This window comes from Petromyzon marinus, chromosome 44, assembly GCF_048934315.1.
Source record: "Petromyzon marinus isolate PM22_M1 ecotype Great Lakes invasive population chromosome 44, UKy_Petmar_22M1.pri1.0, whole genome shotgun sequence".
NCBI classification, from domain to species: domain Eukaryota; kingdom Metazoa; phylum Chordata; class Hyperoartia; order Petromyzontiformes; family Petromyzontidae; genus Petromyzon; species Petromyzon marinus.
Genome location: NC_133710.1, coordinates 5,797,476 through 5,815,191, shown reverse-complemented (window position 1 = coordinate 5,815,191; position 17,716 = coordinate 5,797,476). Strand labels below are relative to the sequence as shown.

The window sequence follows — 17,716 nt, the reverse complement described above, 5'->3', positions numbered from 1 at the left end:
GTTAACAACGTTACAAAAACAAAGAAGACAAAAACAGGAGTGCAAAGTATGGAAATTGTAAATTAATCACTTAAAAAATATATATATACAAATAAAACCAAACTAATTTTTTATCTGACCAGGTAAAACCCCACTGAGCGATAAGCTTTTTTTTCATAAGAGACCTGTCCACAAACAATAGCTCAACAAAGTGGCTCATCATATGGAAATGTATGGCAGCAAACACCGACTCCCGTCACTCTACCGCATTGCCGTACCAGGTCACCGCAACAGCGGGCGGCAAAGGCGTCGCCGTTGACTCTTGCCGTTGGCGATGGCCTGAAAATTGCCTCGCCTGGCGCCCGCACCGCCCCCGTCCCAGTTTTGATCCGAGCACCGTTGCGATTTCGTGCGAGCAGCAGGGTCCCGCTGCGACGTTGCTGCTGGTGGTGTCGTCCGGTGGTGTCCGTTCGTCTCCTCCGCTCGACCGCCCCCCCGACCGACCGACCGACCGACCCACCCCGCCAGCACTCCCGGCCGGCGCTACGAGACGGAGGAGCGGGCCGAAGAGGAGGAGGAGGAGGAGGCGGCGGCAGGATGTGGGAGACGCTCCAGGGCTGGCTGCAGTACTGCGTGGAGTGGGCCGCCAAGGACCCGTACGGCTTCCTGTCGACGGTACTGCTGGCGCTGTCGCCCTTCTTCCTGGCCAGCGCCGCCCTCTCCTGGAAGCTCGCCAAGGCCATCGAGGCGCGCGACCGCGACGCCAAGAAGAAGGCCAAGCGGCAGGAGAACGTGTTGCGCTCGCGCAACAAGGGACGCAAGGCCGAATAGGCCCCGCGCCCCCAGCGGCCTCTGTGGCGGCCACGGGAGGTCTCCGGTGTTGGCCGCTGGGTGCGGCCTCACGGTGGCGAGCTACCGGCGATAGTGTAGCGGCGGCGTCCGTGGCTTCCGCCTAACCTTCACCGGTCTTCCTGTGCCGCCGCCGCCGCCGTTGTTGTCACCACGTTGTTGTCACCACGTTGTTGTTGTCACCACGTTGTTGTTGTTGTCACCACGTTGTTGTTGTTGTCACCACGTTGTTGTTGTCACGTTACTTGGCGACGTACGGCGATGTTCGCCGTAAGGCGGCGATGGCGACGTAGGCGGCGGTGTTGGCAGAGGGATGGTGACGGTGGTAGTTTAGCGGGGGTGGGGGGGTGTCAGAGTGTGCGTGGAGGAACGCGGATCGGCCACGATGTGTGTCTCGACGAAGAATAATGAGGGTGTGTTAGGCGGTTCCGACAAAAATTATGGGGGGAGGGAAGTAATTTTCTTAATGAAATAAATCTTGAGTAAGCCCAATAACCCGGGACCAAGCCCTGGATCGAGTTGTCATCGTGGCCACGGCTTTTGATGACACCATCACCACCACCACCATCACCACCACCACCACCGCACCTCATCGCCAACGCGTTCTCTCCCCTCCACCAGATCCCGCAGCTGCTGCAAAGTCGACTCACAGCCACCTGAAAGGTCTGCCTTTAGAGTCTCGTTCCACTGTCTGGCATTAGACTCACACAAAGACCCATAGACTCATCACACACAGACCCATAGACTCATCGCACACAGACCCATAGACTCATCACACAGAGACCCATAGGCTCACGCAGAGACCCGTAGACTCGCACAGAGACTCATAGACTCATGCAGAGACCCATAGACTCACGCAGAGACCCAGGACACACACAGAGACTGGAAATCTGTGAAAAAGATTTTAATTCTGAGACCCATAGACTCAAACAGAGACCCATAGACTCACACGGAGACTCATATATTCACACAGAGACCCGTAGACTCACACAGAGGCTGGACATCTGTGAAAAAGAGCTTCATAGCTCATCAGATTTCTCCAGCAAAATAAAGATTTTGATTCTGAGACCCATAGACTCAGAGGGGCACACAGTTGTGCCCTGACCAGTCTCCCACCATCTGCTCTTTGACCTTCTCTTCCCCTTGGTCGCTGGACTCGTGAAAGGCCGCCACCCCAATGCCTGTCTGGGCAATCGGCCCTCGCGCCCCCACCCTGCACGCTCGCCCCACCCAGCGCCGCCGTTTCTGCCTCACCCTAGGACCACCACTGGAGCCAATAAAACAACAAAAATGAAGATTTCTTTTTTGTTTAAGACCTGCCTGTCGACGACAGACTTTCTTTTGCGATACGTGTACATTGCGAAAAGAGGATGATCAACCCGCTTCGTACGCTGCTCCCTGAAAAGAGGATGATCAACCCGCTTCGTACGCTGCAAAGAAATCTCCACACGGCGGCAGCGGCAGCAGCAGCAGCACTCATTCTCACCTCTGTACATTACCCCTCCCCCCCCCCCCCTCGATGGCACGAGAAGCTTGCGCCACCGCGTCAATTTGTCAATGAAAAAATGAACGGGGCAACCGCGGCGGCGAGGAGACGTGTCCTCTCCCTCGCCTGTTAACGCAGGAGAGTCGTGGGTGTCGCTCCCGTACCCTGACGATGCCTGCTGTTGCATATTTGGAGTCGGCGTGTTCTGTCTCTTTGCCTGTGGCGGTCACGTGGATCGTTCATCCTGGTTCCTGCGGTTTTGCCCCCCCCCCCCCACTCCGCCCTCCCTCCACATTTAGAATGAACACACGTTTAGATAATTGGGCTCGCCAGTATAAATTCCCACGTGTGATGATGATGATGATACCAGCCACTTCGCCGATGAGCTTTCGTTGTGTGTGGCCAGGTCGCCTCTGAAAAGTGGATATCTCGTAGAGGTTTAACCTGCTAAATAATGTTTTTAGTTTCTAGATTCATTATTATTCTCGCGATGCGCGCATAGGATCACACTTGCGAGAGTCGGATCGTCTTCAGTTTATGCAAACGGTAAACTTTTATTTTAAATAGCGGCTCCTGAATGCAAGCCCGCAAGCCCAAAACGCCAAGAGGGAATCACAGAGTGAGGCAGTGCGTGGGAAGCAGAAAGAGAAGTAGTGTTGGGACCTGCAAGTGTGGTGAGTTGGTGAGTGGGTGAGGGTGGTGTTGTGATCTGCAAGTGTGGTGAGTGGGTGAGGGTGGTGTTGTGACCTGCAAGTGTGGTGAGTTGGTGAGTGGGTGGATGAGTGAGTGGGTGAGTTGAGGTGAGGGTGGTGTTGTGACCTGCAAGTGTGGTGAGTTGGTGAGTGGGTGGATGAGTGAGTGGATGAGTTGAGGTGAGGGTGGTGTTGTGACCTGCAAGTGTGGCGAGTTGGTGAGTGGGTGGATGAGTGAGTGGGTGAGTTGAGGTGAGGGTGGTGTTGTGACCTACAAGTGTGGCGAGTTGGTGAGTGGGTGGATGAGTGAGTGGGTGAGTTGAGGTGAGGGTGGTGTTGTGACCTGCAAGTGTGGTGAGTTGGTGAGTGGGTGGATGAGTGAGTGGGTGAGTTGAGGTGAGGGTGGTGTTGTGACTTGCAAGTGTGGTGAGTTGGTGAGTGGGTGGATGAGTGAGTGGGTGAGTTGAGGTGAGGGTGGTGTTGTGACCTGCAAGTGTGGCGAGTTGGTGAGTGGGTGGATGAGTGAGTGGGTGAGTTGAGGTGAGGGTGGTGTTGTGACCTGCAAGTGTGGCGAGTTGGTGAGTGGGTGTATGAGTGAGTGGGTGAGTTGAGGTGAGGGTGGTGTTGTGACCTGCAAGTGTGGCGAGTTGGTGAGTGGGTGAGTTGAGGTGAGGGTGGTGTTGTGATCTGCAGTGTGGTGGTTGATCACGGTGCGGAGGATGAGCTGAAACGGCCAGTGTCCTGGAGACCAAATCCTCACCGTGGGTGGAGGAATCCGTGAGCGAAGTTCTTGTACCGTAACCATGGTAGGTGACCAGACTGGAAGTAAGTCGGTGCTGGAGCGTCATTCAACCTGAATCGGTTTTTTTTCTCGGCTAATGGAACAAACCGAACCCTGCAAAGGAGATATAAATGACAGCAAGAACAATACAAATGAGGTGGTCAAAATGAGACAGCATCGAAACTCCGATCCTGAATCTTGACGATTAGAATCACTGTGGGAGGGATGTGAAATGTCTCGTGGTGTCTGCTCTTGTGCATGACTTCTCCGGTTTTCTACCAGCACCACATTTATGAATGAAACTGGCCAAACATCTCAATGCAGGATGATTGAAAGCTAAGCAGGGGTGTGAACCTGGTTGGTTACAGCGTGGATGAGAGACTCCTGTGTGTGAATGGCAGATATCAAGGTAGGTTTGATTTAATCTAGATTTGAAGTTTTCGTGACTGCAGGGATCCATAATCTTTGGTTCTTTCGGTAAAGTCACGTGGTAGGTGTAAATAAATTAAATCACGACGTTTTGGGCGCAACACAAGCTGTCCGTCATCAGGTGGGACAACCAGGTTTGATTTGTAAGGTGCCCATGAGATAGCTGTAGGGCGGATGGATTCTAGAATCATGAGGTTAACAAAATGTAATGGTATCGCCGAGTGGCGGCGAATTATTAAATAGCAAAAAAATTTAGTAATTCGATTTGTAATTCGTTTTTGTTGTTGCCGGTAACGATCCGGAAAAATTTGTGTCGTAAGACCCTCCACCGCGCGACACGGCCCAGCGAATAATATTTGCCGCGCTGTGCACACGCGTTTTGCGACGCACACCGATGATTGCCGTGGTCAGCTCGCTCACCGGCGAGTCTGCAGAACGGCTCGCACACCCAGAGTTCGAAGTGGTTCGATGTGCAACGATGTTTGCGTGGACGCTGCCTCGAGCATCCTCAGGAAAGTCGGCATGTACGCGGTCACTTGTGTGGCTATGGCAGGGGTCATGGAGGCTCTTCAAGACACAATTATGGCCATGCCGTTCCGTGGCCAAAACCAAGACGTAATTTTTTTTATACTGCGGAAAATTACGCGTGAAGTCAATCCCCGAGTCCTTGGCCCGCGTGAGCCCGAGTTCGAACCCAGGGCACGCGCGGCGTCATGCAACCTGTTTTCTCTCATTCGTTGGATTCTAACGGTTTGGAAGCCGTGCCGAAATCAGGGATCGTGAACTCCAGAAATTGCGCGACACATGCACAGACAGACAGACTGACGCACGCATGCATGCGCACTTTGTCTCAACCCGACCCCGCTCACCTCGTAATCATCGACTATTGATTCCAGTCCAATTCTACTCGTCGACGAAGGTGAGCGGCTAGTCTGGTGGGAAAAAGATACACCGTGCTGAGCTGTCTGATGGACTTGAGTTGGCTGGAGCTGTGTTCTGTATCGGCTGGAGCTGTGTTCTGTGTTGCCTGGGGCTGTGTTCTGTGTTGGCTGGAACTGTGTTCTGTGTTGGCTGGAGCTGTGTCGGCTGGAGCTGTGTCCTGTGTTGGCTGGAGCTGTGTCCTGTGTCGGCTGGAGCTGTGTTCTGTGTTACCTGGAGCTGTGTTCTGTGTTACCTGGAGCTGTGTTCTGTGTTGGCTGGAGCTGTGTTCTGTGTTGGCTGGAGCTGTGTTCTGTATTGGCTGGGGCTGTGTTCTGTGTTACCTGGAGCTGTGTTCTGTGTCGGCTGGAGCTGTGTTCTGTGTTGGCTGGAGCTGTGTTCTGTGTTACCTAGAGCTGTGTTCTGTGTTGGCTGGAGCTGTGTTCTGTGTTACCTGGAGCTGTGTTCTGTGTTGGCTGGAGCTGTGTTCTGTGTTGGCTGGAGCTGTGTTCTGTATTGGCTGGGGCTGTGTTCTGTGTTACCTGGAGCTGTGTTCTGTGTCGGCTGGAGCTGTGTTCTGTGTTACCTGGAGCTGTGTTCTGTGTTACCTGGAGCTGTGTTCTGTGTTGGCTGGAGCTGTGTTCTGTGTTGGCTGGAGCTGTGTTCTGTATTGGCTGGGGCTGTGTTCTGTTTTACCTGGAGCTGTATTCTGTGTTGGCTGGAGCTGTGTTCTGTGTTACCTGGAGCTGTGTTCTGTGTTGGCTGGAGCTGTGTCCTGTGTCGGCTGGAGCTGTGTTCTGTGTTACCTGGAGCTGTGTTCTGTGTTACCTGGAGCTGTGTTCTGTGTTGGCTGGAGCTGTGTTCTGTGTTGGCTGGAGCTGTGTTCTGTGTTGGCTGGAGCTGTGTTCTGTGTTGGCTGGAGCTGTGTTCTGTGTCGGCTGGCGCTGTGTTCTGTATCGGCTGGGGCTGTGTTCTGTATTGCCTGGAGCTGTGTTCTGTGTTGGCTGGAGCTGTGTTCTGTGTTGGCTGGAGCTGTGTTCTGTGTTACCTGGAGCTGTGTTCTGTATGGCCTGGAGCTGTGTTCTGTGTTGGCTGGAGCTGTGTTCTGTGTTGGCTGGAACTGTGTTCTGTGTTACCTGCAGCTGTGTTCTGTGTTGGCTGGAGCTGTGTTCTGTGTTGGCTGGAGCTGTGTTCTGTGTTGGCTGGAACTGTGTTCTGTGTTACCTGCAGCTGTGTTCTGTGTTGGCTGGAGCTGTGTTCTGTTTTACCTGGAGCTGTGTTCTGTGTTGGCTGGAGCTGTGTTATGTGTTGGCTGGAACTGTGTTCTGTGTTACCTGGAGCTGTGTTCTGTGTTGGCTGGGGCTGTGTTCTGTGTTGGCTGGGGCTGTGTTCTGTTTTACCTGGAGCTGTGTTCTGTGTTGGCTGGAGCTGTGTTCTGTGTTACCTGGAACTGTGTTCTGTGTTGGCTGGAGCTGTGTTCTGTGTTGGCTGCAGCTGTGTTCTGTGTTGGCTGGAACTGTGTTCTGTGTTACCTGGAGCTGTGTTCTGTGTTGGCTGGAGCTGTGTTCTGTGTTGGCTGGAGCTGTGTTCTGTGTTGGCTGCAGCTGTGTTCTGTGTTGGCTGGAGCTGTGTTCTGTATTGCCTGGACCTGTGTTCTGTGTTGGCTGGAGCTGTGTTCTGTTTTACCTGGAGCTGTGTTCTGTATTGCCTGGAGCTGTGTTCTGTGTTGGCTGGAGCTGTGTTCTGTTTTACCTAGAGCTGTGTTCTGTATTGGCTGGAGCTGTGTTCTGTGTTGGCTGGAGCTGTGTTCTGTGTTGGCTGGAGCTGTGTTCTGTATGTAATGGATCTTGTTGTAACTGGAGCTATTGTTCTCTGTCGGCTGCAGCCGCCACGTGCTCGTTTTGTGCATGGAGCTCACCAGCAGCTGGCACGAGGAAACAGCTGCGACCACCAAACCAATGGGGGCACGGCAATTACAGCGAACCCTAAGAATCCCGAGCATGTGGGGAGCGGTGGTGCAGCGGTTAGCGCACTGCGCTACGAACACCCCCGCTCAGACCCGAGTTCGAATTGCGCTCACGGCCACCAAGTGACGATTATCCAAACCGGTTGTGCCCCCCCCTCTAGGTCGACTCAGCCTCAAAATTAGTGCCCCGGCGCGGTGTGTAAACATCGCCACTGTGGAGACAGAGGCGGTCCGGGCGCGGTGCTGGCCACCCACCACATAATGTGCCGTGCCGGCCTTAATAGGCGCTACTCGCTAACAGCACTTGCCCCAATAATCTGCTGAAGCTATACGGAGGATCTTTGTCTTTTTGTGTGTGTGCGTGCGCTATCAGAGTCTGCTCCAAGCTGCGCGTTCCCCCTTTTTTACAATTGCGGGTTTTGACATCACATTTCGTTATCCGCGCAGCTGGAGTCGGCCTCATGGCAATCGGTCCCGTGGGATATTGTTGTTGTTGTGTCGCCCTCCTTGTTAAACATACACCCGCACGTTTGATTCTCCCGCTCAATCAATGGAACGCGATCCCACCCGCGCGTTGCGTGTTGCCGTCTCTCCCCCCTTCCCTCCCTCCCTCCCTTACTACTTTTTATGCCTACAGGATAATAACAATAGCGATTAAAAACACGTCTTCAACGTTCGTAACAAAATCTACTTTTGCACGGTGCGATTTATGTTGATCGTCTTCGTTGTCATCAGTCATGGTCGATCCACTGCTGGCTGAAGGCTTCACCCCAGGCACCCACCGACACCACCTCCCATGCTGCTCCACCCTGCATCTGCACACGTACGCGATGGCCGTTTCGATTTTAGATAGTCCTACGACAATGCATTGCTCAGAATCTGAATATTTAATTATGCTGGAGGAATCCAATGAGCGAAAAAGCTCTTGTTCACAGATGTCCAAGCTGGCCCCAAAAGCCCAGGACACACAAGGGGATATTATATGGTAAAAACAAATAACAAGGTTATTGCATTTTTAACAAATGGACGTATGGGCTGTACACACCGGCGCGGCCTAACACAACGGCCGTCGTAGAACAGTCGAACGATGTCGCTGTTGCTCCTTGAGTGAGCTGCAGGACTCCTCCATCAGAAGTTGACACCTTTAGATTCAGACATCCGCAGCTGTCCCTGTTCGAACGTGGCGGCGGCGGTGGTGGTGGTGGCGGTGGTGGCGGCGGTGGTGGTGGTGGCGGTGGCGGCGGTGGTGGTGGCGGTGGTGACACCATCGCGAGTCGTCATCTTTTGATGCCACCGTCCGGCAAGAAACGCTTCTGGAAATGAATCGAGGAACCGTCCGACCCGTGTCTGGGGGGGCGCGAGGAGTCGAACGTTGCCCTTGGAACACGTAGCCAGACGATTGTCATCGAGCTCGGTGCTGCGGTACGGCAACAGACTGCGTGAAGCGTCTTCGTGTTCAGCCGCTCATATCACATGCCTGTCTTCCGACTGCTTTGACATCACGAGAGCTGATTTTGACGCACCGACACCACCCACCCACCACCATCTACCCACCCACCACCACCACCATTTACTCACCACCCACCCACCACCGTCCACCCAGCCATCCATCCACCCACCCACCACACACTACCCACCACCCACCCACCACCATCATTCACTCACCACCAACCCACCACCATCTACCCACCCTCTACCCACCCACCACCATTCACTCACCACCACCCACCACCCTCTACCCACCCACCACCACCATTTACTCACCACCCACCACCATCATTCACTCACCACCAATCTACCCAGTCACCCACCTACCACCATCTACCCACCCATCCACCACCATTCACTCACTACCAACCCATCCACCCACCCATCACCATCATCCACCCACCACCATCCACCCACCAACCCCGCAGGATTTTCTGACGTGGTTGCGAATCGCGGGAAATTAAATAATTATAGCGAAAATTTTAGATAAAAAATATATATACCGTGTACCACCGGTGTACTGACGTCCGTTAGTCAAGATATGAGAGGGAAGAGGGGTAGGCAAGGGAGGCCTTACTCCGTGGAGGATCCTGAGGGTGGTTGCCACCTTCAGGATCTGGTTACGCTCGGGTAATTGTATCCACGGAATGTTGAACTTCTTTCGCGCCGTACGTAGCCAACCGTGCCAATCGGAGGCGCGATCAGCACGGCTGCCACTTTGTGTGTCCAGCGACGTGAAGTACTGCGCAATCAACCCACCAATCACGACCGCGCACTGTGTGCGGAAGGGCCTCATCCAGCAGTGGATTGACAAAGGGGGGCCGTGGCTATTTTATTTTTACTGTTGCCATTGTGAGAGCATTCGGCCCAAAGGACGAGAGCGTTTTCACTCGTCGCACATGAATTTCGGTTGACGCGTCGAGCGGAAACGTGGGACGTTCGCGAAGACTCCACCAAACTTGTTTTTATTTATTTATTTACTTATTTGACCAGGTAGGGGCCCACCAAACTATGTAGCTCTTTTTCAGAAGCCACCTGGCTATGATGAGCTCAACGAAGTGGCTTATCACGTGGAGATTTATAGCAGGAGCCAAAATACTCGAAACGCGTGACGTGCATTCTTAATGTGGAGAGGGGGGGAAACCGGATGGCCCGGAGAAAAATCCATGCGGCCACGAGAAGAGAAAGAGAGACAAGCAAACTCCAAATATACAGCAGCAGCAGGCGTCAGGGTTGAGATAGACCCCACGGCCTCCCGTACACCAGGCGAGGTAGTTAACATCTCCTGGCCACCGTGACAATGGAACCAAGGCCACCATTCACCAACGCGCACTGACCAGCGTGGTGAAGTATGGTCAAACAACAATGATGTGGCTGTTTGCTCAGCTGTGAGTTGGGTTTCGCTGGCAGTGGCAGGTGAAGAGGTCGGTGCCACGATATACTTTATTTTTACAGACAGCGGCTGACGGCGAGACAAAAACAAAGATCCCCTATATAGCCTCAACAGATATTTTTGGGGGGGAAAGTGCTCTTCGTGGGGGTGGGTGGACAGCGCCACGCTCGGCCGCCTTTGTCTCCCCAATGGCGATGTTTACGCACCACACCAGGTACTCGTTTGAGGCTGAGTCGACCTACCGGAGGCCCAGGACCGGTTCAGATAATTAATCGTCACCGCTGTTGGCCGTGAGTGGGGAATCGAACTCGGGTCGCCGGGGTTCGTAGCGCATCGCTTGAAACTCAAGCGAGGCTTTGCTGGCTGGGGTTGAGCCGTGCCCCCGTCTTCTCGTGATCCTCCAACCCCAGCAGAGACCACACACACAGCGGACCGCGCCGTATCCCCTGGCACCGGGAATTACCCCCCCCCCCCATATCGCGGTGCATTATTCATGGCGCGATATTGGAAGAAAAAAACCGGAAGTAGCACAGATTTCGCTTCTTAGCGGCTCCTATTTAACGTCATACATATTTAAAAGGCGAAAGAATAAGACGCGCGAGAGAGAGAGAGGGGAGAGAGAGGAGAGAGAAAATATACAACGAGGTTGAGTGCGAACGGCCCCTCCGTGTACCCCACTGGAAATGCATCGTTTCGTGACCACGTGACTCCCTCCTGTGTGTGTCCGTCCGTGAGTGATGTGCCTCTTTTACAGGGGGGCGGTGGCAGTGCAGTAGTCCTAGTAATAAAAGCAATAAAAAATAAATAAATAATGATGTGGAGGGGGGGTGACTCCATCATCAGCCATGATCGATCCACTGTTGGATGAATGATTACACTCCACCACCACCACTCACCACCACTCACCACCACCACCCCCCAAAGCTGTCACCCAACTCTCGATCCTGTGATGTAATTAATAAGGATGGGGGGGGGGGCTAATCGGTGTAGGGGAGTGGTGGCGCAGCGGTTAGCGCGCTATACCGCGCTACGAACCCGGCGGCCCCAGTTCGATTCCCGTTCACGGCCACCAACATCCGTGATTGCGATCATCTGGACCGGTACTGGGTTTTTTTTCTAGGTCGACTCAGCCTCAAATGAGTCCACCTGGGGCGATGTGTAAACGCATCGCTGCGAGGGAGACAAAGGCGGCCGGGTGTGGTGTTGGCCACCCATCCCCTTTGTGTGAGGTTCCGGTCTTAATAGGTGCCCCAACAGTCTGCTAATGCTATGCGGGGGGGGGGGGGATATTTTCCTTTGCGGTCAGTCCCAAAGTTCAACATGTTTGAATGGTGCCCCGTACATTAATGATCATAAATAAATCAATGGCTTTTCTCTGGGAGATATGAATAATATAATAATTCGTAGAGTCTCAGGGAGGGAGAGAGGGGGGTGGAATCACCTCCATCGCCCCCCCCCCCCCGCACGCTCCGTCTCCCCTTGGATCCGTAACGAGCACATTCCATGGCTCCATCTCCACGCGAGTCGCCCTCTCTTACACATTCGCTCCCAATTTGGTAAATTTGCTCTCAACGGCCAGAATATAACGCACGCGGTAGATTTATGGTTTTTTTTTATTTCTGGAAGACCCGAAGTGGAATTTGCACAGCGCGCACAAGATGGATTCAGGAGTCACCACCGGTGGCAAGACCAAATCCAGTCCGGTCAAAAAGCTTTTGGATTTTCCCATCCGTGTTTTGATCGCTGCCCTTTGCTGATGCATGAAACATGAATAGCTACTGTGCGCACAATGATGCACCGCACGTGTACACAACCCAACGTTGAACAATGGATCATTTGTGAATTCCAGCTGAGGCTCGCCATGGTGGCGAAATGTTAACTACCTCTCATGGTATACAGGAGGTCGTGGGTTCGATCCCGACGCCTGCTGTATATTTGGAGTTTGCGTGCCTCTCTCTCCCCGTGGTCGCGTGAATTGTTCTCCGGGTCCTCCGGTTTTCCCCCTCCACATTTAGAATCAACGTCACGCGTTTGGAGTATTTGGCTGCTTATAAATGTCCACCCACCACCACCCACTACCCACCACCACCCACACGTGTTTACTCTTCCCAGGCGCGTCCGTGACATTTCCTCGCGAGCCACCCCGTGACCACCCCAGCGAACGTCAGCGAAGTGACAGCGAGAGACCGGAGACGCGGTCTGGTGTTACACGTGACGCAGCAGCCGAAGTGAGCTTTACCGCTCATCCGATTCCTTCAGTGTGAAATTTAAAAAAAAAAATATTCTTGAACCTGCCGGCTGTCAAAGCGGCCGCAAGAGGCTGACAAACGACGCAGCTTGCGGCCCCTTGGGAGTGCCAATGTCGAGCCACGGATAATGAAACTTTTTTTTTAAATTTAATAATGGTAATGAATTGAATCGTAAATTTGTTTTTATTCGTCAATCCAAGGGGGCATCGACGAGTCGTGTGACTCTCGTTCTGAAGAGGGCCCTGCCGCTGCTGCCACTGCATTTGTTTATTTATTTGTGAAGATGTCTTTGTTTATTTGTGAAGATGTTTTTGTTTATTTGTGAAGATGTTTTTATTTATTTGTGAAGATGTTTTTGTTTATTTGTGAAGATGTTTTCAGACGATTCGCGGCGAGTTGTGTTTGTCATTCACTCGTGAGGGAGGACACCGGAGCAGCCCGTAGAAAAAAAACCCCGCACGCCTCGCGCGAGGGGGCAACGCTCGATCCCCCGCACGGACGGAATCAACAGGCGAGCACAGGGGTACAAGGAGCCTCCTCGACGCCCACAGGAAGAACGAAGCGAGTTTGGCAGCGTTCGTGCGCGGCGATCCACCAACCCTCGCTGCTGCCTCCACAGTCCTGGGGGGGATTACGGGCAGTCAGCCGCGTGGCTGAGAGGGCGGGGGCCCTGGGTTCGACTCCGGGGTCAAATCCAAAGCCACCGTTAGGGTCAACACCTTGCCCACAGATCGAACCCGGGATATATTTCCTTAGTAGGCACGCGGTCAAATATTAAACCAGTGAGGAACACCGTGATACAAGTTCAACGCAAAAGCGGTACCAGATATCGGTATAAATCAGAATCGGAACCTTTTTAAGTTTTATTTGATGATTCGCTTCCACACAGCACTAAGGCGATAGCTATCCGAACGGTTAAAATTACTTTTATTTCTTTCAGTTTCGATCAATTCTCTCATTACTATTATTTTAGTTTTTTTCTTCGGTAAAGCCACGTAGATAATATTATAAACACGTGGATAGTTTAGCACAGAACTTCAACATTATCACAATAAATTGAGTGTCCTTGTTGGCACGCGTGTTCTGCTACTGCTGACAGTTGTATTTGGGAGTATTTAATATTTCTCTGATGTTCTTTTAGTTTCGTGCAAATCATTCGTCCTGTTTGCCCAACATAACATTTGCCACACGTGCAGTTAATCCTGTACACACCTTCTGTTGATAACTTCGGTAATACATCTTTTGTACCAGATATTGTTTTTTTTACGAACATTTATATATTTACGCGATCTAATCCCAAAAAAAACCTCTTCCCGATTATCAACATTTTTATTATAAGAATTATTTTCTCACTTAACAACGCAACTCTGCAGTCAAGGGCTCCCTCTAGCGGCGAACGGCGATATCGACATCAGCATCAGCAAGCAGCAGCTGAATGGAGTTCAAAAGAACTCACGAACCACCAATTCGTTGTGACAGACCCAACGCAGAAGATCCCCTTGGGGTTTTTATATTCCACGAAGCTGATCATGGTTCCACCCTAAACCGCAGCCACCGCACAAACCACGGCAGTAGATGCCGGGATACCTGATGATGCACAATACAATAATATAAAAAAAAACTCTCCAGTAGTAGAGGTGTTGGCGACTGTGGTCATCCAGAACGGGCGGTGCAACATATGACGACGCAATGCCCCGATCCATAAATGCGAAGAAGGAGACATCGCTACGATAAGTCCCCGCTGCTACTCACGCGGTTGCCTGGGCTTGACCACCAGAATGTGAAATTGTAGCCGGTGCTTTGCGTCTACATCAACAGCATCAGCACGACTCATCGGCAGCAGCGGTTTCATCCTGATTATAATCATCATCATCATTCGAAGCAGCAGCAGTATCATCGTCATCAGCAGCAGCGGTTTCATCCTGATTATAATCATCAGCAGCAGCAGCAGCAGCAGCGGTTTCATCCTGATTATAACCATCATCAGTAGAAGCAGCAGCAGTATAATCGTCATCATCATCAGCAGCAGCAGCGGTTTCATCCTTATTCTAATCATCATCATCATCCTTAGCAGCAGCGGCATCATCAACAACACCATCATTGTCAGTAGCATCAGTAGCAGCAGCCTGTCACGGACTGTTGGGGCAAGTGCTGCTAGCGAACAGCACGTATGAAGGTCACCACGGCACACGAGGGGGCGGGTGGACAGCACCACGCACGGCCGCCTTTGTCTCCCCGAGTTGCGGTGATTACACATCGCACCAGGTATTCATTTGAGGCTAAGTCGACCTAACCGCTGCGCCACCGCTCTCCACCACCCAAATACACTCAAGTGTACACATACATTATGCATGCAAGCACACATACATAATGTATGTGTACAAATACGTAAACATAATGTATGTGTACAAATACGTAAACATAATGTACGTGTACAAATAGGTCAACATAATGTTTGTGTGCAAATAGGTCAACATAATGTATGTGTACAAATACGTAAACATAATGTATGTGTACAAATAGGTAAACATAATCATGGCTTGTAAGCCCGTCGAGATTTGATGCACTCACAAAATCGCACCAAACAATCGAGAGAGGGGGGGAAAGTTCTGAAATAATATCACGAAGCGAATAAAATCGTCGTCATCTTCATCAGCAGCAGTCATGCTCAATCCACTGCTATATGGAGGTCTTACCTGCACACGAGGTGAGTTTGGAGGGGAGGGAGAGGGATGGGGGGGGGGAGGCTGGATGTGACGAAGGCGCGGATCTCATCAGCAGATGGGGTAAAAAGGCGTTCGTGTTTGATGTTTACAGTTGACAACATCAGACATTTACATCGACAAATTATTCTGTGGCGTATGAGCTGGTGCCATGATGTGATCGGCACATTGTGGTGCCATTCATGCTGTAGAAATCTGCGGAAACTACACCACACTTCCACTCACTTAACGCAACCCCACCAGCTGCTGTCGTGGCGAGGGCTCCTGCTTCCGCGGGTTTCTACTCATGGATTGGGACCCGATGAAGAAATCTGCGGAATCCACCACCACTCCCTACGTTTGATCCAGCCGGTGAAGAATATTCCTCCACCGTCCGGCTTCTGGAATTGATTATTACGCCTGCTGCTGCCGCCGATGTTTGATTCGGGATTTGTGGAGAAGCACTGTGGTGGCGGTGTGTTCTCCGGGCGCGCTTCGGACAATTAAAATCACGGGGCCGTCTGCAGGTGAACGAGATGCACACCAGACCAACGAGATGAGATCTGGCGACGAAGGCGGGGATAACGGATTAACTTTCCGCACCCGTGAATGTTGTACGTGTGGTGAACTTCCTTCGCGCCGTACGTAGCCAATCGTGCTAATCGGAGGTGCGAACACGCGTGAATGGTCGTGCATCGGTGAGCGTTACGAGCCGAGTTCGATTCCCGGTCACGGCCACCAACATCGCTGACGATTATCCGAACCGGTCCTGGGCCTCCCCTAGGTAGACTCAGCATCACACGAGTGCCTGACGTGGCGTGTGAACTTCGCCACTGTGGAGACAAAGGTGGCCGGGCGTTGCCATGCCGGGATAAACAGCTGCTCGCTAACAGCACCTGCCCCAGCAATGGTTTAACAACAACAAAAAATACGTACGGGGAACATCTGTGTCGTGTGTGTAGTGTAGTGTATGTGTGTAGTGTGTTTATGTTTTAAGTTGCAAGTTGATGTTGTGCACCAGGTAAGGGCAGGGGGAGAGAGGGGGAGGCGGAGGGAGGGGAGAGAGGCAGGGAGTGGGAAGAGCGGTGCAGGGTAGGATTAGGGGTGGGGGGAGAGATTAATGGAGGGGAGAGAGTGAGGCAGGGAGGGGGATGGAGAGAGCAGAGAGTGAGAATAGAGGGATGAGGGTGGTGGGGGAGTGGGGTTCACGGTAGAGCTGCCATTGATGAGGTCTGGGTGCCGAGATGGGAGATGGGGGGGTCACTGGGGTGAGGTGGCGCGTGTGGGCTGGGAGTTCGTGACTGACGATGGCGATGGGGGCTATGTTCACACACAGCGAGTGATGATTTTTTTTGTTTTACATAGAAAACAGGGGAAACATAGACATGGAGTAGGAAGAGAGGGGGTAGAGAGAGAGGGGGGGGGGTAGAGGTAGAGAGAGGGGTAGAGAGAGAGAGAGGGGGTAGAGAGAGAGAGAGGGAAGGGGTAAGAAGGAGGAGAGCAGAGCGTACAATCTTTCGTGAAATCTTTCATTTAAAAAGGAGGGGGGGGGGCGGTTTACATAAAGCAAAGCATTGAAAAAATACGAAAAAAACCGAAATGATGAACGAAGCAAAGTGCCGACTACACCGAGCATCTTCTTGTTTCCTCTGATCGTAAAAAAATCAGAGTGATGAGGGTGATGGTGGTGGACGGGGAAAGAACTTTCATCGGGTGTGGCAGCAAGAATCACAACTCAAAGTGGGGAGCGGTGAGCGTTAGCGGTGTTGCGCGCCGCACTGCGAACCCGGCCACCCGAGTTCGATTCCGGCTCACGGTCAACACCGGTGACGATTATCTGAACCGGTTCTGGGCCTCCCCCGGGTCGATTCAGCCTCACAATGAGTGCCTGGTGCGGTGTGTTGGTAAACATCGCCACGAGGGAGACAAAGGCGGCGGGCGAACGTGTTCCTGGCCACCTCCCCCCCACCCCCCAACCTTTGTACGCCGTGCCGGCCTTCACAGGTGCTCGCTAACATCAACCCCGCGACCTTGTCCCAGGTCATCGATGTTTTGTTGCTCAAAGGATGAGACAACTGCATGTCGAAGCCGGTCCAGAATCTTCTTGTGTACAGGGACCGTGGGCCACATGTCTTGTGCCCCCCCCCACACCCACCAAATTAATTGACCCCCCAACATGCTTTTTGTTCCCTCTTCGCGTATTAATTTGTTTTAAATCATTTAAATCCATGATAATTGAATGGTGGTCACAAGACAACTGGACCACGCCGCAACTTAACCAATGCTGCTGAGTTGCGTCGCGACGGGTTGCGTCGCGACGGGTTGCGTCGCGACGAGTTGCGTCGCGACGAGTTGCGTCGCGACGGGTTGCGTCGCGACGAGTTGCGTGTGGTTTTTTGTTGTTTGTTGACGTGTTTGTTTGAAAAAAAAAATGAACTGCCGGCGGAATCGCATGGCAACTGACTCTGTCCATCGCGCATTCTGCCCGAGCTCTCATGAGCTGTGTGTATAGGAGCAGCAGGCGGGCGGGGAGAGCCTTTAGTTGGGCGCCACGGTGGCTAGGAGATGTTGACTACCTCGCCTGGTCTACAGAAGGTCGTCGGTTGAATTCCGACCTGACGCCTGCTGCTGCTGCTGCTGTATATTTGGAGTTTGCACGGTGGCTAAGAGATGTTAACTATCTCGCCTGGTCTACAGGAGTTGTGGGTTCGATACCGACCCTGACGCCTGCTGCTGCTGCTGTAGTATATTTGGAGTTCGCGTGTCTCTCTCTCATCATCATCA

At 52.5% G+C, this 17,716-nt stretch overlaps 1 protein-coding gene across 1 annotated transcript; it reads left to right on the top strand.

The window, feature by feature from the left end:
* Positions 1–398: 398 nt before the first annotated feature.
* On the top strand, positions 399–4,288 carry SMIM15 (small integral membrane protein 15). Its single transcript, XM_032970746.2, has one exon. It carries the CDS (start codon positions 577–579, stop codon positions 808–810), a length of 234 nt encoding a protein of 77 aa, XP_032826637.1. The 5' UTR covers positions 399–576; the 3' UTR covers positions 811–4,288.
* Positions 4,289–17,716: the final 13,428 nt, after the last annotated feature.